A 24,433-nucleotide genomic window follows, 5' to 3' on the forward strand; every position below is an offset into this window, starting at 1 on the left:
TCAAGGATCTGTAAAGGGGGACTCCTTCTCATGCTGGCCGCTGATATAATGTGGTCCTTCTCCCTTTGATCACCAATGTAAGGGACTACTGCACTCATCACTGATAAAAGGGGGGTCCTTCTCCGTACACTGCCCTACATCTTACTGACCTCTTTACACTGCTCTACATACTACTGACCTCTGTACACCACCCTACCTACTACTGACCTCTGTACACTGCTCTACATACTACTGACCTCTGTACACTGCTCTACATACTACTGACCTCTGTACACTGCTCTACATACTACTGACCTCTGTACACCACCCTACCTACTACTGACCTCTGTACACTGCTCTACATACTACTGACCTCTGTACACTGCTCTACATACTACTGACATCTGTACACTGCCCTATATACTACTGACCTCTGTACACTGCTCTACATACTACTGACCTCTGTACACTGCTCTACATACTACTGACCTCTGTACACTGCTCTACATACTACTGACCTCTGTACACTGCTCTACATACTACTGACCTCTGTACACTGCCCTACATACTACTGACCTCTGTACACTGCTCAACATACTACTGACCTCTGTACACTGCTCTACATACTACTGATCTCTGTGCACAGCCCTACATACTATCGACCTCTGTACACTGCTTTATATATTACTGACCTCTGTACACTGCCCCACATACTACTGACCTCTGTATACGGCCCTAAATCCTATTGACTTCTGTACATTAAACTACATATTACTGCCCTCTGTACAATGCTCTACATACTACTGACCTCTGTACACTGCTCTACAAGCTACCGACCTCTGTACACTGCCCCACCTACTACCGACCTCTGTACACTGCCCTACATACTACCGACCTCTGTACACGGCCCTACATACTACTGACCTCTGTACACTGCCCTACATACTACTGACCTCTGTACACTGCCCTACATACTACCGACCTCTGTACACGGCCCTACATACTACTGACCTCTGTACACGGCCCTACATACTACTGACCTCTGTACACTGCCCTACATCCTACTGACCTCTGTACATTGATCACCAATGTAAGGGACCAATACACTCATCACCGATAAAAGGAGGTCCTTCTCCGTACACTACCCTATATACTACTGACCTCTGTACACTGCTCTACATACTACTGACCTCTGTACACTGCCCTACATACTACTGACCTCTGTACACTGCCCTACATACTACTGACCTCTGTACACTGCTCTACATACTACTGAGCTCTGTAAATTGCCCTACATACTACTGACCTCTGTACACTGCCCTACATACTACTGACCTCTGTACACTGCTCTACATACTACTGACCTCTGTACACTGCCCTACATACTACTGACCTCTGTACACTGCTCTACATACTACTGACCTCTGTACATCGCCCTACATACTACTGACCTCTGTACACTCCTCTACATACTACTGACCTCTGTACACTCCTCTACATACTACTGACCTCTGTACACTGCTCTACATACTACTGACCTCTGTACACTGCTCTACATCCTACTGACCTCTGTACACTGCCCTACATACTACTGACCTCTGTACACTGCTCTACATCCTACTGACCTCTGTACACTGCCCTACATACTACTGACCTCTGTACACTGCTCTACATACTACTGACCTCTGTACACTGCTCTACATACTACTGACCTCTGTACACTGCTCTACATACTACTGACCTCTTACACTGCCCTACATCCTACTGACCTCTGTACACTGCTCTACATACTACTGATCTCTGTACACTGCCCTACATACTACTGACCTCTGTACACTGCTCTACATCCTACTGACCTCTGTACACTGCTCTACATACTACTGACCTCTTACACTGCCCTACATCCTACTGACCTCTGTACACTGCTCTACATACTACTGATCTCTGTACACTGCCCTACATACTACTGACCTCTGTACACTGCTCTACATCCTACTGACCTCTGTACACTCCTCTACATACTACTGACCTCTGTACACTGCTCTACATACTACTGACCTCTGTACACTGCTCTACATCCTACTGACCTCTGTACACTGCCCTACATACTACTGACCTCTGTACACTGCTCTACATCCTACTGACCTCTGTACACTGCCCTACATACTACTGACCTCTGTACACTGCCCTACATCCTACTGACCTCTGTACACTGCTCTACATACTACTGACCTCTGTACACTGCCCTACATACTACTGACCTCTGTACACTGCTCTACATACTACTGACCTCTGTACACTGCTCTACATACTACTGAACTCTGTACACTGCCCTACATACTACTGACCTCTGTACACTGCCCTACATACTACTGACCTCTGTACACTGCCCTACATACTACTGACCTCTGTACACTGCTCAACATTCTACTGACCTCTGTACACTGCTCTACATACTACTGACCTCTGTACACTGCTCTACATACTACTGACCTCTGTACACTGCTCTACATACTACTGACCTCTGTACACTGTCCTACATACTACTGACCTCTGTACACTCCTCTACATACTACTGACCTCTGTACACTGCTCTACATACTACTGACCTCTGTACACTGCTCTACATCCTACTGACCTCTGTACACTGCTCTACATACTACTGACCTCTGTACACTGCTCTACATACTACTGACCTCTGTACACTGCCCTACATACTACTGACCTCTGTACACTGCCCTACATACTACTGACCTCTGTACACTGCTCTACATACTACTGACCTCTGTACACTGCTCTACATCCTACTGACCTCTGTACATTTATATATGAAACTAAAAAAACCTTCTCTGTGTCTGGCATTGTTGCTTTAAACGATTGTCCCATGTGAATCCTAACATTTGCTAAGTTTTTAAATCTCAAACCCACGTGATTTAGCTTATATTAAGGGAATGCACACACAGGGAGTTTCTGTGGTATCTACAGACAGGAAAAATCATCCCCATCATTTGTGCCAGTGAGAGTTAAATAAGCCCTATTATTGGTGTTAATGAGATAAAATAAGTCCCATTGTTGGTATCAGTGAGATAAAATAAGACCTATCATTGGTGTCAGATAAAATAAGCTCCATCCTTGGTATCAGTGGAATAAAAAGGCCAATCTGTCACAGCTGACTTAGAGGACTGCAACTTGGACACTGCCTGTGACGCAACATTTCTACCTCTAGGATCTCAGGTGAAGACCAGGCGGTGTCTTGGATTCTGTGGTCCTTTTCAGGGGTCTCATCACCACCAAACAAATGGCTCTCCAAAGTACTCCATGTCCAGCTGCTACAAGTAGGGTCAGCCATTTTAACCCTTAGTGGGAGCAGGCTTCTTAATTTGTGACATCATCTTATCTTGTTGTGTCAGTGAGATAAAACAAGTCCCATCATTGGTGTCAGTGGAATAAAATAAGTCCCATTGTTGGTGTCAGCGAGATAAAAAAAAACTGATCGTTGGTGTTATTGGATAAGATAAATCCCATCGTTGGTGTTGGTGGGATAAAATATCTACTCACTTGTGTCAGTAAGATAAAATAATTCCCATTGCTGGTGTTAGATAATATAAGATCCATTGCTGGTGTCTGTGGGGTAAAATAACCCTTATCACTGGTATCAGTTAAAATAGGTCTCATTGTTGGTGTCAGGGAAAAAAAAATAAGCCCCATAGTTGATATCAGGGGGGTGCAATAAGCTCCATCGTTGCTGTCAGTAAAAACTCCAGTCCAGCATTGGTGGTCAGTGGTGGTACTTACCTCCATCACATCCTTGCACTGCCGGAGTTATACTTGCACTGTCAAAAAGGAGATCACTGCTCCCAACAGAGAATGTTCCTGCAGTCATCACCTCACCGCTACTCTGTACAGAGTCCTGGAACCTGCAGGATGAGGACACACTGGGACAGTAACCAAAATTCAGAGATTGTCCAGCAAAACTTTCTTTGGGCTGCAGTTCCTCTGAGCTCCACAGGGTGGTGATCTCGCGTATACTGAGACAGAAAGTTTCTATGGAATACAGACAGGAAGTGATGTCAGGTACAGACAGGAAGTGATGCCAGGTATAAATAGGGCGTTCCAGGTGAGAGGTGAGTCGGAAGGAAGTAGAGAGAAGACATTGCTGGAAGTGGCAGTAGAGGAGGTAATAAGATCTTATTTTCTATTTGCACCCAGTAACCCCCCCGTCATGTCCGTCCTCTTCCTCCATAGTCACTGTGATGTCTTTTATCTCCAGCAGATGATGATACACACATATATAGTGTGGAAACCTAGATTAACCCCTTCAGGGTCAGAACATTTCCCCACTTATGGGGCCGAAACGTTTTATTCGCTTTGGAGATGCGTCACTTTAGCAGTCTCTTCAGAGGTTCAGATTCAGGCTGTATTTTGACCCCAATTTCCAGGATTTGCGTTTTTTTATATATCTACTGTTTTTTGTGTAGTCCGCCGTGACTTTCACAGTCCTCATCTAGGTGATAACGATGTAGTCCCAGCCACCTACAGCCTCTTGTGATATCACTTAACAGCTCCCAGGAGGCTTTGGGCTATTTACACCACATTGCACATGCATGCACAGCTCATGATATTTAGTGATGGGCTCGAGCGTGTTCGAAACCACACGTGCCCGATCCCGCCAGGATAGAGTTGCCACCTCGTCCCTTTAAAACCGAACACATATTAATCACGCAGGTTCTGAGGCTGATTAAGGTGGCAATTAAACTCACTTGTTGCCTTATCTGCATTTAATTAGCCTCAGAACCTGTGTAATTCATATGTGTTTGGGGTTTAAAGGGATGAGGTGGCAACCCTATGCCAGGAAGCTGACTCTGCACATCGCTAATCCCAGGCAGTGAGACATTTCCCGATCTGTGCAGCTGCGGACCAGGATATGTCTCGCTGCCTGTGATTAGCGATGTGCAGTTTCGGCTTCCTGGCGGGATTGGGCACGTGTGCTTTCAAACACACCCAAGCCCATCTCTAATGATATTGGGTGGTTTGGTGGCTGCAATCAGGGACAGCCACCCCATGCTGACATCAGAAAGTAAGATGGTGGCATGGGACCCGACGTGCAGTGATAGTCAGTAGACAGCAGGGCAGCACTAGAATCGCTAAGCGGGTGAGTATGCTAATTCAGCAGACAAGGTAAAGCGGGTAAAGATTAATGTTAACCCAGGAAGGGAGGTGGTGGTGAAGTTCTTCTTTGATTTTGGAGCTGTAAAAAAACAAAGTGTTTAGTGAAAGAAGTATAAGCCCCATTGCAAATGTCAGTAGACAACATTTCTATTGGGGGTCAGTGGGATAAAATGCCCCATGCAGGCTTTGACTCTGGTCAGCAGCCGCACATCAACCAATAATGGGAGAGGAAGTGGATAACCCCGTCCCCCACTATAAGATAGGGTATGAGATCAGCCAAAAATGGTGGGTGTAGGTGGATAACCCCAACCATATTTATAGGAGGGGGTGTGATATTACCCAAACTTTGGGTGGTGGAGGTGGATAACCCCACCCCTCACTATCAAAGGGGGTCTAAGATCAGCCAAATATTGGGGGTGGAGGTGGATAACCCCATCCCCCACTATAAGAGGGGGGTCTAGGATCAGCCAAACATGGGGTGGAGAGGTGGATAACCCTATCAATCTGTATAGGAGGGGGTGTGATACTAGTCAAAAATGGTAGGTGGAGGTGGGTAACCCCACCCCTCACTACAAGACTGGGTGTGAGGTCAACAAATAATGGTGGTGGGATGAGGTGGATAACCCCACTTTTCACTATAAGAGGGGGTCGAGAGATCAGCCAATAATGGGGGTGGAGGAGGATAAATTCATCCTACATTGTAAGAAGAGGTCTAAGATCAGCCAAAAATGGGTGGGAGGCGGTGGATAACCCCATCCCTCATTATAAGAGGGGGTCCATGATTAGCCAAAAATTGGGGGTGGTGGTGGAGAACCACATCCTTCACTATAAGAGGGGGTCCAAGATCAACCAAAAAATGGGAGTGAAGAGGGATATCCCCATCCCTTGCTATAGGAAGGGAACTAAAATTAGCCAAACATTAGGGGGTGGAGGTGAATAACACCACCCTTTACTATTGGAGGGGATCTGGGATCAGCCAATAATAGAGAGTGGAGATTGACAACCTTATTATTGTAAACCTGTTGGTCAAGTTGACATTTGGCCTCTCTGGTCGGGCAGTCAGACATTTTAACACCTCAAACATAGGGTGTCCTTGTCCCTCTGAAGCCACTAGGAGTTCTATGATAGTGGGGATGAGCACTGATCTTGTCAGAAGATTGCTCATTGCCCTCATTTCAGAGAGGGAACCAGCAACAGAGGGTGTACACCCCATGCTATGGCAGATGTATCAGCACCTGGTGCAAGAACAGAAAGCCCCAGCTGATGGAGTGGGGAAGTTCTGGAGACTGAAAAGGGTAAGGGTAAGAAGATACTGAAGCCAGGAGACGTGGCATGCCTACATGCTTCAGTCAGGTTGAGCTGGGAACAGCCAGGACTCTTTGTTGTCCTTAAGTTAATCCACAGGGAAGGGACACTGGGGTGGAGCTAATCACTGAAGGAGCTTTGATCATAACGAAACCATTGAGGACTTCTTATCAGTGGTTGCAATGTTACCGACTCTCCAGCAAAGATACAGGCCTGAATGCTAATAGGACAGGTGAATCCAGCTACCTTCGTCTCAACATTGGTGGAGGGAGCGGAAGAAGAAATTTCCAGTGGTCAAGTTTTTACCCAAAGAATACCCTGATCACACTTAAGTAATGGAGAGGGCCAAAGCTCAAGTCCTGCGATAGCAGAAGATAGCTATTGGCTGAGAGCGCTGATCGGATGCCCATCAGCAGACCTTTTTCAGTCTTGCCCCTCAACAAAAGCCACCGAACGGCTGCTGTACAGAAGGGCCGAATGTCGTCCAGTTTCTATTTCTGTGTGTTACGGCCCTTTAGAGTCCAGAATCTACAGACAGGTGATTGAGTCTGTCTCCTCCTCTCCATTGCCCCTTTCTGTGGGGGTCCCCCAAGGCTCGGTTCTTGGACCCCTTCTCTTCTCTATCTACACCTCCTCCCTTGGTCACTTAATAACTGCCCACAGCTTCCAATACCACTTATACGCCGAAATCTATCTGTCTACTCCTCACCTCACTCCTTCAGTCTCCTCTCGCATTACTAACTTATTAACGGACATATCACCATGGATGTCGCACCACTTCCTTAAACTAAATCTGTCTAAAACTGAGCTATTAATGTTCCCCCCACGCCCGTGCACCCCTCCATGACTTTTCCATCAAAATCAACAATGCAACCATCAGTCCCTCCCCTCACGCCAGGGTACTAGGTGTAATCCTAGACTCTGACTTGTCATTTCAGCCGCAAATCCAATCGCTGTCAAAAGTTTGTAGAATTCACCTCCGTAACATCTCTAAAATTCGCCCCTTTTTTACCAAATGAAACCACCAAGCTCCTCATTCACTCCCCTGTTATCTCTCGCCTTGACTATTGCAACTCCCTTCTCATTGGCTTACCTCTCCATAGGCTATCCCCTCTTCAGTCTATCATGAATGCTGCTGCCAGACTTATCCACCTTACCAAACGCTCAGTGTCTGCCAACCCTCTCCTCCAATCCCTACACTGGCTCCCAATCACCCAGCGAATTAAATTCAAAATTCTAACCACAACATACAAAGCCATTCACAACTCTGCCCCAAGCTACATCACTAATCTTGTCTCCAAATATCACCCAAATCGACCTCTCCGCTCTTCTCAAGACCTCCTGCTTTCAAGCTCTCTCATCTCCTCCTCCCATGCTCGTCTCCAGGATTTCTCCAGAGCCTCTCCCATCCTCTGGAACTCACTACCTAATCTATCCGGCTATCCCCTACTCTTGCTACCTTCAGGCAATCCCTGTAGACTCATCTCTTCAGGAAAGCCTATCACATCTCCAACTAATCTCCTACCACTTCCACCAGCTCATTCCCAACAGTTACAACCTTTTGTACCACTTGCCCCACCCTATTAGATTGTAAGCTCTTCTGAGCAGGGCCCTCTTAATCCTCTTGTATTTTATTGTATTATAACTGTATTGTCTCCCTTTTATATTGTAAAGCGCTGCGTAAACTGTTGGCGCTATATAAATCCTGAATAATAATAATAATAATAATTGAGTGCTTCTAAGAAATTTGTTTATCCTTGGAAAGCACAAGCTACCTGACTGGTGGAAATTTCAACCTCTACATCATCTGCAAGCAACTGTCTGGTCTGCCAGTGTACTAGATCTGCCCAAAAGGGAGAACAGGTCCACTGAAAATCTAGCACCATTATCATCTCCTTCCTCTTGTAGAAGTTGTTCAAATGCCTCAACAGACTGATCCATTCTCCACTCAAACACGATCAAGGCATGATCAGTAAAATGATCGCAGTCTTCTCCACCAGTTGAGGAGGAGGAAGACAATGAAGAAGGAGAGACATCTGCATGGACTGGTTGTGGCCATCTATGCCACTCCACCTACCTCCCTAACTGAGACCCATTCAGGGAACCCTTAAGCCTGAAGAACCAGGTTTAGGTTTGAGAGGAAGAAAGACAGGAGGATCCTTCTTTTTCTACCAGATGAAGAGGAAACCAAGCCAAAGTTTGAAAGAGACTGTGTCTACAAGCCGAAGGTCTTCAGAAATGCCTGTACTTTCTGCCACAACTTTGGTGGAAAACGCTTCTAGCCCACTTTCTTGGCACACCTTGGTGAGAAGGTCCCTTGGCTGAAATTTTAGAATTTAATTTATCTTATAAAATATTTTCTATTATGCCAGTTAAATTTTCTGTTTACTTTGGTATTCTTCTGTTGTATTATTCTTTTGACATATTGATACTTTATCCCTTTTACCAGGTCTACAGTAGCTACTTTTTGGGGGGCCAAAGACTTTTGGTGTGTAGCCTAGATAACATTGTCTCTGTTATCCTTCCCTCACTCAATGCAGATGACAGAGGGACAAAACACTGTCACTACAGGGCTGTGAGCAGCCTTATTAGGCCTGACCATCACCTGTGAGTCAGATGAAGAGAATGTGGACTGAGTTGCTGATGGGAGGAACTGGGACTGATGGGAGATGTAGTCTCCACATTGTGACTCAGTCCTCTGGAGGGAGATGGGGAAACTAGAATACCCAGTGTGCTGTCCATAGACAGTCTAGAGTCTTCGTGTGTAGAGGCCTCCTCCTTTGCTGGGGTTTGTAACTGATAAGTCTCTGCATTTGAAACCTTGGGAGGTAGACATGAATTATCCCAGTCTACATGTGCCAATTCCCACTGGGGGCAGCCCATCTTTTAACTCCTTATATCCCCATCCTATTATTGTACAACCAATACAATCCAGATAATTCTCTATCTGTCTACAGAGAAATCTGCATAGATCACATGACCACATCAATGAGGATGGAGGAGGACCGGAGTCACATGGCTGAGAAGATACTAAACCTCACCCTGGAGATCATCTACCTGCTGACCGGACAGGTGAGGAGGATTCTGGGAGGTCACATGACATCACTCTTATCTCTATTAATAAAACACAGACCTGACCGGAGAGGTGAGGAGGATTCTGGGAGGTCACATGACATCACTTATCTCTTTTAAAAAGCACAGACCTGACCGGAGAGGTGAGGAGGATTCTGGGAATGTGACATATTACTGTTTTTGTTAAATACAGATTTTTCCTCCTGTGAAGTCTGAAGATCATCTGACCATCACAGTGCCTCCACCTCTCTCCCTGACACCTGAGAGACACAAGATGCAGAAGATTCTAGAAGTCACCAAGAAGATGATGGAGCTGCTGACAGGAGAGGTGAGCGGTGCTGGGAATTCTGGGACATTATCCAGTAACAGACAAGGGATGTGTCTGGATGGTGACTGTATCATTGTGTGTGTCAGGTTCCTATAAGGTGTCAGGATGTCACTGTCTATTTCTCCATGGAGGAGTGGGAGTATTTAGAAGGACACAAGGATCTCTACAAGGACGTCATGGTGGACAATCAGCCGCCCCTCACATCACCACATGAGAGGAGACTTTATTGTAAAGGAGAGAGCAGTACGGAGGGTCCACCTAGAGCCCCCATCATCTGATAAACACATAGAAACAATGTATTCAGTCAGTGTGTGTGTTTCCTACAGATGGATCCAGTAATGGGAACCCACCAGAGAGATGTTTTCATCCTCTGTATTCCCGGGATTCTACACAGGAAGGTCACACCATCCCTCACCATCATCAGGCAGGTGGAGTTGAGGGTCTGGAACATAAAGTGATTGAACACTCTGACATGTGGTGACGATGTGTGGACTCTACAAGATGATATTCTCTATATGATCTCATATCATAAATACTTCTATTTTACAGATGCTATTTTATGCCATTCTTTTGGTTTAGGGTGAAGATTTGATGATTATTAAAGTTGAGGGTGAAGTAGAAGAGACGTATGTGAGGGATGATCAGCAATATATGGAGGAGGCTGGAATGAGGAGGACATTCAAAGAGGAGGACACTCCTACAGAGATCAACACAGGTGAGTCAGGATATATTCTTCTGTTATCTCTGCTCTGTTACTGCACACTGGTCCAGAAGAGGGTGAGGGATGAATAATATCATCCAATAATAAGTGTAAAATCATTACTTAAATGTACTGATACCCATCCTGCACATTAGGTATTCTTTCTGTCAGATAAACCCCTCTTCTCTGTGCTTCAGATTTGATCTGTTGAATATTCTGGGGTTCAGCTGCCTCTAGTAAGATGAGCACAGTTCAAATATGACAAAATACAGATCATTTTGTCAATGCTCAAATACAGATCATGCTTTTGGCAGGTTGGCCACTCTTCTTCGAGCAGACTTGTAGCTAAAAGTCATTGTTAAACTCTATTTACAGTCTTGCTGGGATGAAAAGTAAATAGTAATGTAAAAACTGAAATACTCATACGTCCAGGGAGAAATAATGCTGCAAGCACTATACAGTTGCTAATCACCAGAAGCCTAGGCCTATGACCATTTGTTCTATGGAAAAAAATTCTAAAAAGTCTGAACTTTGAACCTCTTCATTGACAGAGATCACATGACCCAGTGCCTAGGCGTGTGGTCGTGTGAAGAACATGCGCTTCCCAGACTCCATTGGTTTCTGCTTTTCTGACAAGGCTGTGTAAATGTAGAAGTGATCTGGAAGGAGGAACAAAGGCCCTTTGACTGAGGAGGGGAATATTCCCATTTGGTTGGAACATTTACATCTGCTCACTACAATCTACCTGATTCAGATGTAGAGATGGGCCAAACAACTCCCAGTTCGGTTTGCGCCAGAACTCTCAAAACAAAACTCTCAAACAAAAGTTCGGACCCGAACCCTATTAAAGTCTATGGGACCTGAACTTGAAAAATCAAAAGTCCCCATTTTCAAGGCTTATATGCAAGTTATTGGCCAAAAAAAGGGTATGGGGGCCCAGGTACTGCCCTGGGGGCGGCAGTGATTTTAATGATGTTTAAAGTGAAACAATAAAAATGAAAAATTCCTGTAAATATAGTGCTGGGGGGGATCCCCTTAGTCTGCCTGTAAAGTGGCATATATGTGTACCATGTATAAAACCTGCTGCAGCAAAACTGACACTCATAATGTTCTTATCAGATGACATTCATAAAGAAAAAAAAATGACATTTAAATAGATTTTCACTCCAAGCTTTCCTTATTTAATAACCAACAGCTTGGGGAGCCAGCCTGCATGATGAGGCCACAATTTAGTGCACTCGGAACAAGATTAGAGATTTTTGGGATAAATTCTGGTGTCTCTTTGGCAGACTTTGGATGGAAATAACAGTTTTGCACCACAGTGAGCAAGCCTTATGTGAAGAAGCCAAATTTATAGTACACTCGGGCCAAGCTTAACATTTTTTTTTTAGATAAAATCTGGTGTCTCTTTAGCAAACTTTGGATAGAAGTAACGGGTGCGAAAAAATTGGGCTTTGGGTGTTGGTGGTGCCTTCACACCGTAACCCTATAGAGGTAGTCTTGATGAAAGCAAGAATTGGCCTTGCTGTAAAAAAAATTGAAGTTTGAGGCCCCTGTCACACAGTTGCGTAAAAATTGGTCTTTGGGTGTTGGTGGTGCCTTCACCCTGTAACCTTCTAAAGGCAGAATAAGCCACTCTGGCACCTGCGGTGGACTGGGCAGTAGTGTCAGCTTGGGTGATTGAGGATGGTTTAGTAAGCCAGTCCACCACCTCCTCTGCATGCTGTGGCTGGATAGCACGGGCAACATCACTAAACAGAGACAGACATGCCCTACCTGAGGATGGACCACGCCCACCTTTGTCTGTGGACACAGATGCTGCTGGCCCCCTCATAGTGGCATGGGAACGTCTGCCTCTCCTTGTTGGCCTTACAGACATGATGGGGGGGGGGGGGGGTTATAACCTAAATGTAATAGAAACTGGGAAATGTGTGATTGGATGCACTTTATTGAATGAAAAGTAGAGTTTGGTGCATTTAAAATTGAGGACTGATGCTGACAGAAATGTAAGAACTATAAAAAAAGGGGAACAGTTTTAAAAAAGGAGGCAGGCAGGGGACAATAAAACAAAGCAAAAAAAAAAAAACACGCAGCAGCCAAAAAAAAAAAGGTATACAGCACTAAATGTTATGTAATGCTGTTAAACACTGCACTGCATTAACACACTACACTATACTCGCCATAATATACTCAAACAAACCAATCCCCCCCCCCACGACCACCTCCCGGTCGGTCGCACCCTCCTTGTCGCTCGATCACCAGCCCTGCACTTACCCCATCTAGGTTGCGGGAAACATTTCCTCCTCGGCAGATTCACCCTGCATCTTCTCCTCCCCAACTTCATGGTGGCTTCCCCCTGCGTCTCCTCCTCGGCGGCCAATATGATCGCTTCTCCTCTTAGCCAATCGGGTCTCAGGACCCGCTTCCTGATTGGCTGGGAGAAAAATCAGGAAGACAATGGTGAATATTAATTTGCTATTGTCACATAACTGGGTGGGCTCTGCGCCCCAAGCCCACCCTTTTTTGTAGCCAATTGGAGCCTTTGGCATTAATCATGTGCTTAAAAAAAAAAAAAAAAAAAAACATTGGAATCCATGCATCCGGGCACATGGATTAGAGGGGCGGTGCCCCTGCACCCATTTTAGACAGGCCACCACTGCTCTGCATGGAGAGTCATAATAAGGGAACACACTAACTCGCTAGTAGCTAACTGAGCCCTGCTCCATCCCTCTCCACTCCAATAACACACTGCAAAAGCTTCCTGTAGGAAGGAACTTTTTTATAGTGTGGGGTGGGACTATGAGCACTGAGCCATGATTAGACAGTCATCATCACTTTGTCCAATCAGGGCTCTGACAGTACTCTGTGACCTAATTGGCAAAACCGTGCACCTGACCAGTGGTCAGGTGCAAGGCTTCATCCAATTAGGGCCCTAGAATGCACTGTGCATTGCCGGGTGTTCGCCAGATGGGCGATGTTGGGGCCAAACTTTTGCTTGGTCTGAACCGTTCGCCCAACACTATTCAGATGGAATCTTGATTTAAGTGAACTAAACCTCTCTCATTTATCTATCATGTTTTTATATTTTTCCAGAACACGCCATTATGACACCCTCAAAGGATCGTCTTATTTTATCTCCAGGTTGTAAAATGGAAGATGAGGACATCACAAGAGACTGTACAGGAGAAAAGACAATGAGCTTAGCTATAGATGGAGGACTTCACAGTGTGGATAGACCATGGAATCCCTCTGACTCTGAGCAACCTCGTACTGTGAGGGATGGTGCCGGAGTTCAGGGGGAGGAGAAATTATCCTATCCTGAATGTGGGGAAAGTTTTCACACTGAATTAAGTCTTACTGTACATCAGAAATCTCACAAAGTTAAGAAGCTTAACTCCTGTTCTGAGTGCGGGAAATGTTTTCTTCATAAATCAGAACTTGTCATACATTGCAGATCTCACACAGGAGAGAAGCCTTATCCCTGCCCTGAATGTGGAAAATGTTTTACACGGAAATCACAACTTAATAGACACCAAAGATCTCACACAGGGGAGAAGCCGTATCCCTGCCCAGAGTGCGGGAAATGTTTTTCACAAAAATCAGACCTTTTTAGACATCAGGGATCTCATCCAGGGGAGAAGCCATATTCCTGCCCTGAGTGTGGGAAATGTTTTTCACGGAAATCAGACCTTGGTAAACATCAGAGTTTGCACATGGGAGAGAAGCCAAATCCTTGCTCTGAGTGCGGTAAATGTTTTACACAGAAATCAAAACTTCTTAGACATCAGAGGATTCACACAGGGGAGAAACCATACACCTGTCCTGAGTGTGGGAAATGTTTTTTGCAGAAATCAGACCTTGTTATTCATCAGAGACGGCACACGGGAGAAAAGCCGTATTCCTGTCCTCAATGTGGGAAATGTTTTTCATGGTTTTCCTCTCTTTACAAACATCAGAAGGCTCACAGAGGGGAGAAGCCATATTCCTGTCCAGAATGTGGGAAATGTTTTTCACAGAAATCACACCTCGTTATGCATAAGGGACTGCACACAAGAGAGAAGTCGTATTCCTGATCTGAGTGCAGGTTATTTTTTCCACGGAAACAGACCTTATTATGCATCAGAGATCTCACAAAGGGCTGTAGAGATGAGTGAGTGCATCTGGGTTCAGTTCATGAGATTCACTAAATTGCTCCTAACCAGGCCATTTTTAAGGCTATTAAGCAAGAGACTGTAAAAGGGCATGGAGAGCTGGGCACTACCCTGGAGGATATTGAGATGTGTTCCAGAAAACTACAGAAAAGTTAGCCTAACATCAGTAGTATGTAAGATATCCGAAGAGTTCTGAATGTTAATCCGAACCTAATTGAAACTAATAGAAGCAGAATCTTTGAAATCAGTTTAGGATATTTTTAAGGTGAATGAGATTGTCAAACAAAGGGTGTGGGGAGCTGAGCCGTGGGGGACATGTACCAATGCATTTTTTTTTAAATTTTAATCAGCCAGAAATGGTTATTTTATTAATAAAGTGAAATATTATATATGCATAATGCCATTAAATTACATTCTTGGCACATGTATGATATAAACAAACAAAATATTAATTTACAATGAATATAAAAACTTTTAAATTGCCAGCTGCTAAATGACTTTTGCCGGCCAGTTTCCCTCTGTTGCCAAGTGTTAGGAACCATTTGCAGCATTGTGCTATATGCTGGGTGTTCAGTGTGCCCCTGTACCTTTTTAACCACTTGCCGACCGCGATATAGTTGAATGACGGCTGCATCGCGGTCGGATAACTCTGGGAGGGCGTACAGTGATGTCCTCCAAGAATACCGCTCTCGCGCGCCCCCTGGGGCGCGCACCCAAGAACATTAGTGACCGCCGGGTCCTCTCATGGTAAACGGCCGCTGATAGCGGGCATTTACCATGTGATCACTCCGTCAAATGACAGAACGATCACTAGTAAACAAACCGGCGTCACGTCGGTTCCTCTCTCCCCTCTCTGTACAGATCTGTAGAGTGAGAGGGGAGAGGGGGAGAGATTGGTGACAGCAGCGCTGTGGGCTGGATCTGTAGTGCCCACAGTGCTGATATGTGCCCATTGCAGCCAGCCATCATCCATCCATACCCAGCCATCCATGCTCAGCATACCCATCCATACTCACTTACCCATCCATCCATACTCATCCATCCATGCCATCCATACTCAAGATACTCATCCATCCATACTCAGTATACCCATCCATCCATGCTCAGCCATCCATACTCAGCATACTCATCCATCCATCCATGCTCAGCCATCCATACTCAGCATACTTAGCCATCCATACTCAGCATACCCATCCATACTCAACATGTTTCCCGTGTTTAGAACAGTTACGTAACGGGTGACCGTGCCCCCCTCTGACGTCACGGGGAAACCCATAGGGAAGTTCCCGTCAAGTCCCCATGCGTCAGAGGGGGCGGGGTTACTGGGTGGCCCCGCCCTCCGTTATTTAAGAAGTGTCAGAAGACGAGAAGCGTCACAGAGCCTCCCATCATGGATGCGGAGCGGCCCGAGAACGAAGAAGGGAAGAAGACGCCGCGGAGGAAGATGCCAGACGAGAACACCGGAGCAAGAAGCAGAGGATCGGAGGAAGAACCAGAGGAAGAAGAAGATGGAGGAAGAAACCGAAGTAAGATAGAAGAAAGAAGATGGAAAGAAGAAGACTTTAAATAAAGGAATTGTCAAAAACTGTCTCTTGTAATTTTTAACATTTTTGACACTTTTTTTAGTTCTTTTGTACCCCCTTACCATTTCACACAGGGGGGGGCCGGGATCTGGGGGTCCTCTTGTTAAAGGGGGCTTCCAGATTCCGATAAGCCCCCCGCCCGCAGACCCCCACAACCACCGGGCAAGGGTTGTGGGGATGAGGCCCTTGTCCCCATCAACATGGGGACAAGGTGCTTTGGGGGGACCCCAAAGCACCCTGCCAATGTTGAGGGCATGTGGCCTGGTACGGTTCAGGCGGGGGGCGCTCTCTCGTCCCCCCCTCTTTTCCTGCGGCCTGCCAGGTTGCATGCTCGGATAAGGGTCTGGTATGGATTTTTGGGGGGACCCCACGCCATTTTTTTTTTTTTAATTTTGGCGCGGCGTTTCCCTTAAAACCCATACTAGACCTGAAGGCCTGGTATGGAATTTAGGGGGACCCCTATGCTATTTTTTTAAAAATGTTGGTTCGGGGTTCCCCAGTGGGGAAATCCCATGCCGTTTTTATCAATGAACTTTTAAGTGTATTGTCGGACCGACAATTCATTAATAGCCGCGAGTAGTTTTAAATTACTTTTTTTTCCTTTGAAATGTCATTTTGCTGTCAGACTGTTCTAAACACGGGAAACATGCGCCCCTTTACAGGCATACTATAGACACCCCCTAGGTATGAAATTTAAAGGGATATTACACTTTTATTGTTTCACTTTAAGCTTTATTAAAATCACTGCTCCTGAAAAAACGGCCGTTTTAAAAACTTTTTTTTGTATTGATCCATGTCCCCTGGGGCAGGACCCAGGTACCCAAACACTTTTTATGACAATAACTTGCAAAGAAGCCTTTAAAATTAGCTCTTTTGATTATTCATGTTCGAGTCCCATAGACTTTAACGGTGTTCGCACAAATTTTTTTGCCTGTTCTGGTGCAAACCTAACAGGGGGGTGTTCAGCTCATCCCTACTCAGCATACTCATCCATCCATACTCATCAATCCATCCATGCTCACCCATCCATGCTCAGCTATCCATACTCAGCATACCCATCCATACTCGGCATACTGATCCATCCATCCATGCTCACCCATCCATCCATCCATGCTCAGCATACTCTTCCATCCATTCATGCTCAGACATCCACCAATCCTCAGCAATACTCATCCATCCATCCATGCTCAGCCATCCCATCTACCCCCATCCATAATAAGCCATACCCATCTGTACTCAGCCATACTCATTCATGCTCAGCCATCCCCATCCATGGCTCATCCATCCCCATTCGTGCTCATCCATGCCACATCAGTTATCATCCATGTCACATCTATGCCACTACAGTGCCTCACAAAAGTGTAATAGGTAGTCAAATTAGATTTGAGACTTATGCCCCTAGAACACCTGATGGTGCTCCCTGCATTTTGGTCCTCTGTATGTGGCCAGGCTGTGGAAAAGTCTCACACATGTGGTATCGCCGTACTCAGGAGGAGTAGGAGAATCTATTTTGGGGTGTAATTTTTGGTATGTACATGCTATGTGTTAGAAACATTGTGTAAATGGACAACGTTGTGTAAAATGCATTTTCATTTTCTTTACACATTTTCCAAAAACTTTTAGAAAAAAATTACATGTTCAAAAGACTCAATATGCCTCATAGATTATACATTGGGTTGTTTTCTTTCCAAAATTGCGTCATTTTTTGGGTGTTTCCATTGTCCTGGTTCTCCAGGGCCTTCAAAAGTGTAATGCCCCATACACACGATTGGAAATGCCACCAGCAAAACTCAGATGAGAACTTTTGGTCAGAAAATGCGACCGTGTGTATGCTCCATCGGACTTTTGCTGGCGGAATTCCAGCCAGCAAAAGATTAAGAACATGTTCTCTATTTTTCGGTCGGAAAAAGTTCCTATCCGAAAATGCGATCGTCTGTATGCAATTTCGACGCGCAAAAAAGCACGCATGCTCGGAAACAATTCGACGCATGATCGGAAGCATTGAACTTCATTTTCTCGGCTCGTCGTAGTGTTGTACGTCACCGCGTTCTTGACGGTCGAAAGTTCAGAGAACTTTTGTGTGACCGTGTGTCAAGAAATAGTCAAGAGGTAGTCAAGAAATGAGATGTGTAATTTATGCTCCAAGAACGCCTGATGGCACTCCCTGCATGTTGGGCCTCTGTATGTGGCCACGGTGTGTAAAAGTCTCACACGTGGTATCGCCATACTCGGGAGGAGTCGTAGAATTTTTGTTTTGGGGTGTAATTTGTGCTATGCATATTAGTGCTGCACGATTCATCACGGAGAATCGTTGTTGTGAGCTGAAAAGCGCACGCCGTGCTGCTGCGCACTGATCGATGTTGTGCCCGGCATGTTTCCCTGTTTCAGAGCGGAGGGGAAGCCGTCGGAGCCAGCATGCTGACGTTACTCAGCAGAAGAATGTGATTGGTCATGGTCAGGTAAGTAATCTTCTTCACAGAAGTCCCGGGGACAAACATGACTGCAGCTGCATGCTGCAGCACTGAGGAAACATGAGCAGCTTTACTTTTTTTTTTTTTTTTTAGAATCGTGGAGGGAGAGACATTTTATATATATTTATTGAGAGAGGGAGAGACATTTTATATCTATATTGAGAGAGGGAGAGACATATATATTATATATATATGTATATATGAGGAGAGAGAGAGACATTTTATATATATTGAGAGAGGGAGAGACATTTTATATATAATATATATAAAATGTATCTATATAGAGAGAGAGAGAGAGAGAGAGAGAGAGACATATTTTATATATAATATATATAAAATCTCTCTCTCAATATATATAAAATGTCTCTCCCTCTGTCAATATATATAAGATCTCTCTCTCTCTCTATAAAATGTCTCTCTCTCTCAATATATATAAAATGTCTCGTGAGAATCGTGATCTTTATTCTCTAAGCAAAAAAATTGTGATTCTCATTTTTCCCAGAATCGTGCAGCTCTAATGCATATTGACTCGGTTAAATTGATGATAGGCAACTCCTATCCTCATATTGATCAGTGGTTCCAAATTAATAACTACTGCAGTAGGGAACAGACACAAAAGATACGCTCAGCATCTTTCCAAATAACTGTTCTGCTTTATTATGACGCAATTGAAGGTTTTTATGCACATGATTACGTAGTTATCACATTAATATTACACTTATACGTTTATGGTAACAAGGGGCATTACATAGGCAGGCTAATTCTAATCAGGACTCAAAAGAATGTAAACATGTACTGAAAACATTATTAGTGCTGTGTGCACAGTGAGGGCAGTGTGCAATACATACAAAATACAATACAATTATATACAGAACTTACAAATTTCCATTACAATATGCTGTGTGTGAGAAATAACCTGCTAATATAACAATTTTGTGAAAAAAGAATAAAAAAATCCTTGATTTTTGCAAAGAATTGTGGGAAAAATTACAACTTCAAAAAACTCACCATACTTCTTACTAAATACCTTGGAATGTCTACTTTCCAAAAAGGGGTCATTTGGGGGGTATTTGTACTTTCCTGGCTTGTTAGGGTCTCAAGAAATGAGATAGGCCTTCAGTGCATCAGGTGTGATCAATTTTCAGAGATTGGCACCATAGCTTGGATTCTATAACTTTCACAAAGACCAAATAATATACACCGATTTGGGTTATTTTTACCAAAGATATGTAGCTGTATAAATTTTGACCAAAATATATGAAGAAAAATTACTAATTTGCAAAATTTTATAAACGAAATGCATTTTTTTTACAGAATTTTCAGTCTTTTTTCTTTTATAGCGCAAAAAATAAAAAACCCAGCGGTGATTAAATACCACCAAAAGAGAGCTCTATTTGTGTGGGAAAAAAAAGACAAAAATTTCATATAGGTACAGTGTTGCATGACTGAGTAATTGTCATTCAAAATGTGAGAGCACCGAAAGCTGAAAATTGGTCTGGTTAGGAAGGGGGTTTAAGTGCCCAGTGGTCAAGTGGTTAAGAAGGGGTTGCTCCCCTTCAGTCCACCTGCTCTCACCTATCCATCAGAACACATGTGCCTCCACTGTGGGGACACTTATAAATTAGTGTGTCATGAAATGGTTCACCCGTTGGTGTCACTGTCGGTCTCTTGGATCGCAGTACCAGTGTCCACCAGGATGTCTTCCAACATCCAGGACTTGTAATAAGAGGACTCACCTGCTGGTGGCACTGTTGCATCCTTGGGCCGTAGTACCGGTGTCCACCAGCGGGTGTATTCCGGCAGTGTGGAGCAGGCAGCACCTTCTGCACTCAGGTGTAACGTGAGGTCAAATCCCTGCAGTCTGATAAATACCCGGCAAGCCCTCACATCCTGGCCTTGGTGTCTCTCTCCCTGCATTCTGACCTTGCTGCCTGTTATTTTGACCTTGAGCCTGCATCTGCCCTGACCTGATCTGATCCAATCCCTATCCTGAGCCCTTCCTGGTCCTGTCCCTTCTGTTTCCTGGTTACCTTCGATCCCTGCCCTGCATCCCATCCATCCATCCTCTCCCTGTTCTGTTGGTTTCCCGTCCTTACCATCTGCTGATCTCCCGGTGTATGACCTTGGCCTGGCTTCTGTTTACGGTTCCGGTATCTCCCATTTTATTGTACATACTATTTTGTTGTTTGTGGGTCTTGTGGTTGGTTGTGCACTGTTATATTAACTTACCTGTCACTTATGTAAATAAACACCATTTTTATTCACTTATATACGTTTCTGGTTTCTTCTGTGCAGTCCACACAGTCTGGTTTACTAATTCCCTGATAGTACACCAAGGCCATCCCTACCAGATGTGGCTGCACTGAGGAATCACCCTGTTTTGTTGGACGTATTAAGATGGATTTAAATGAAATTACCTATTATTCTCTGCTAGCGGAAGAGCATGGCGAATATTGCCGCCAGATTTTAAAAGATTGGACCAGTGACCAGCTGATGGAAACGATCCAATCAGCTCATTCCCTAGTGGATCAGGGTTACATGACTTTTGAAGATGTTCAGCCCCTGATACGGTTATGTGCAAAACCAGCCCTGTCATGTTTTCCCGAAGGAAGCGATGATTTTTCTCCCCCCTTCAATTATGGACAAGTTGAATCCCTGGTGTGGTTATTAGAGGATGATCCAGCCTTTTTCATGGAACATTATGCCTCTTGTTCACAGCAGGTGTTGTCTGATTGCATCCATTCAGTGCAATCGCTGGTTAGTCAGGCTGTGTGCGAATCAATGTTTGTTCAACCTGTGCTACAGGCATGGTCAGATCTCCTTTATTTAGCCAAGCCACAACAACCCTGCCCTGCCATTAATCACCTGCCTTCCCAAGAATCTATTCCCCCGTAGCTTATGGCAACCTCAGCTACAGCCCAGTTTACTCAGCTCCCTACCAAATACTACTACCCAGTCTCCAAGTGTAGCACCTATCCTGCCTTTAATCCACCTGTCTCTTCTCCTCCACCTGTAACAACCCCACAGAACCCTCCTCCAGCCACTGTTCCTTGGTCTTCCTTTTGCCCAGCTACATATTTTTCTTAGGACCCCGCACCTACGTACAAAGCTGCAGTGGCTAAACCAAAAAAGAAACGAAAGTTCTTCCCGACCCACACCATCTTGCCAGTAACCCAACCTGCCTCCACACCAACCAACCTGTTCCAGCCTGCGTTCATGCTAGTTAAACTTGATGACCCACCTAAACCTGCCAACCCTGTGCCTGCTTGTAGATTGTCTAGGGATATTTTTAGACCCTCGATAAGTCTGCATAAGATGTACCTTACAATCCCCACAGGCCTGTGAGATTAGCCCATTGAGACAATGATAAAAAACTGACAAAAGTCTCGCCAAGCAAATCTAATCTTTATTCTTTGGTGTGAATATTTAAAGGGGGCTTTCAGAAACTACCGCCCCTTGACCGCGTCATACAAATTATCCAATAAAATACAGAAACAATTTATGACAAAAGTGAAACTAATTATTTTTGAGAAATCACGTGCTTTACGGGAAACTAAACAATAAAGATAAGAGGGATGTGAGAAACAAAACTAGATTACATTACACACCTAGTAATATGTGAAATAGAGTACAGGGAAAAACACAAAATGGAAACTAAATTATAAGATGGAGGCGGTTAAGCTAAATATCCCTTCACCTGCCATCCAGCCTGATGTGCCTGCCTTCCAGCCTGATGTACCTACCTTCCCGTCAGATGTGCCAGCTTCCCAGTCTGATGTCTTGATGCCTGCCTTCCAGCCCAAAGTCTCGGTGCCTGCCTTCCAGCCTGATGTGCCTGCCTTCCAGCCTGATGTGCCTACCTTCCAGTCTGATGTGTCCGCTTCCCAGTCTGATGTGCCAGCTTCCCAGTCTGATGTCTTGATGTCTGCCTTCCAGCCCAAAGTCTCAGTGCCTGCCTTCCAGCCTGACGTACCTACCTTCCAGTCAGATGTGCCAGCTTCCCAGTCTGATGTCTTGATGCCTGCCTTCCAGCCCAAAGTCTCGGTGCCTGCCTTCCAGCCTGATGTGCCTGCCTTCCAGCCTGATGTGTCTACCTTCCAGTCTGATGTGTCCGCTTCCCAGTCTGATGTGCCAGCTTCCCAGTCTGATGTCTTGATGTCTGCCTTCCAGCCCAAAGTCTCAGTGCCTGCCTTCCAGCCTGATGTATCTACCTTCCAGTCTGATGTGCCCGCTTTTCAGTCTGTGCCCACTTTCCAGTCTGATGTGCCCGCCCTCCAGCCTGGTGTCTCGATGCTTGCCTTCCAGCCTGATGTCTCGGTGCCTGCCTTCCAGCTGGATGTCTCAGTGCCTGCCTTCCAGCTTGATGTGCCCGCTTCCCAGTCTGATGTGCCTGCTTCCCAGTCTGATGTGCCCACCTTCTAGCCTGATGTCTCGGTGCCTGCCTTCCAGCTTGATGTCTCCACTTCCCAGTCTGATGTACCCGCTTCCCAGTCTGATGTGCCCGCTTCCCAGTCTGATGTGCCCAATTCCCAGTCTGATGTGCCCACTTCCCAGTCTGATGTGCCCGCTTCCCAGTCTGATGTGTCCGCTTCCCAGTCTGATGTGCCAGCTTCCCAGTCTGATGTCTTGATGTCTGCCTTCCAGCCTGGTGTCTCGATGCTTGCCTTCCAACCTGATGTCTCGGTGCCTGCCTTCCAGCTGGATGTCTCAGTGCCTGCCTTCCAGCTTGATGTGCCCGCTTCCCAGTCTGATGTCTTGATGCCTGCCTTCCAGCCCAAAGTCTCGGTGCCTGCCTTCCAGCCTGATGTGCCTGCCTTCCAGCCTGATGTGCCTACCTTCCAGTCTGATGTGTCCGCTTCCCAGTCTGATTTGCCAGCTTCCCAGTCTGATGTCTTGATGTCTGCCTTCCAGCCCATGTCTCAGTGCCTGCCTTCCAGCCTGATGTATCTACCTTCCAGTCTGATGTGCCCGCTTTTCAGTCTGTGCCCACTTTCCAGTCTGATGTGCCCGCCCTCCAGCCTGGTGTCTCGATGCTTGCCTTCCAGCCTGATGTCTCGGTGCCTGCCTTCCAGCTGGATGTCTCAGTGCCTGCCTTCCAGCTTGATGTGCCCGCTTCCCAGTCTGATGTGCCTGCTTCCCAGTCTGATGTGCCCACCTTCTAGCCTTATGTCTCGGTGCCTGCCTTCCAGCTTGATGTCTCCACTTCCCAGTCTGATGTACCCGCTTCCCAGTCTGATGTGCCCGCTTCCCAGTCTGATGTGCCCGCTTCCCAGTCTGATGTGCCAGCTTCCCAGTCTGATGTCTTGATGTCTGCCTTCCAGCCTGATGTATCTACCTTCCAGTCTGATGTGCCCGCTTTTCAGTCTGTGCCCGCTTTCCAGTCTGTGCCCGCCCTCCAGCCTGGTGTCTCGATGCTTGCCTTCCAACCTGATGTCTTAGTGCCTGCCTTCCAGCTGGATGTCTCAGTGCCTGCCTTCCAGCTTGATGTGCCCGCTTCCAAGTCTGATGTGCCCGCTTCCCAGTCTGATGTGCCCACCTTCCAGCCTGATGTCTCGGTGCCTGCCTTCCAGCTTGATGTCTCCACTTCCCAGTCTGATGTGCCCGCTTCCCAGTCTGATGTGCCCGCTTCCCAGTCTGATGTGCCCGCTTCCCAGTCTGATGTGCCCACTTCCCAG

The 24,433-nt window shown here is 45.7% G+C and overlaps 1 protein-coding gene across 1 annotated transcript; it reads left to right on the plus strand.

Annotated features, from left to right (window-relative positions):
* The first annotated feature begins 4,074 nt into the window (after nt 1–4,074).
* Nucleotides 4,075–16,362, plus strand: LOC141121607 (uncharacterized). The gene is made up of 5 exons (XM_073611260.1): nt 4,075–4,156; nt 9,411–9,525; nt 9,719–9,853; nt 10,433–10,568; nt 13,647–16,362. Exons 2-5 carry the CDS (start codon nt 9,430–9,432, stop codon nt 14,624–14,626), a joined length of 1,347 nt encoding a protein of 448 aa, XP_073467361.1. The 5' UTR covers nt 4,075–4,156; nt 9,411–9,429; the 3' UTR covers nt 14,627–16,362.
* Nucleotides 16,363–24,433: the final 8,071 nt, after the last annotated feature.

This window comes from Aquarana catesbeiana, unplaced genomic scaffold (genome assembly GCF_042186555.1).
Source record: "Aquarana catesbeiana isolate 2022-GZ unplaced genomic scaffold, ASM4218655v1 unanchor226, whole genome shotgun sequence".
Taxonomy (NCBI): domain Eukaryota; kingdom Metazoa; phylum Chordata; class Amphibia; order Anura; family Ranidae; genus Aquarana; species Aquarana catesbeiana.

What these genes read in the sequence shown, in the direction of transcription:
- LOC141121607 (XM_073611260.1), top strand. Translation starts at nt 9,430, where the DNA reads ATGACCACATCAATGAGGATGGAGGAGGACCGGAGTCACATGGCTGAG. An exon ending in TGGAGCTGCTGACAGGAGAG is followed by an intron (nt 9,854 to 10,432) that starts GTGAGCGGTGCT and finishes CTTTTGGTTTAG; the next exon opens with GGTGAAGATTTGATGATTAT. An exon ending in TCCTACAGAGATCAACACAG is followed by an intron (nt 10,569 to 13,646) that starts GTGAGTCAGGAT and finishes ATATTTTTCCAG; the next exon opens with AACACGCCATTATGACACCC.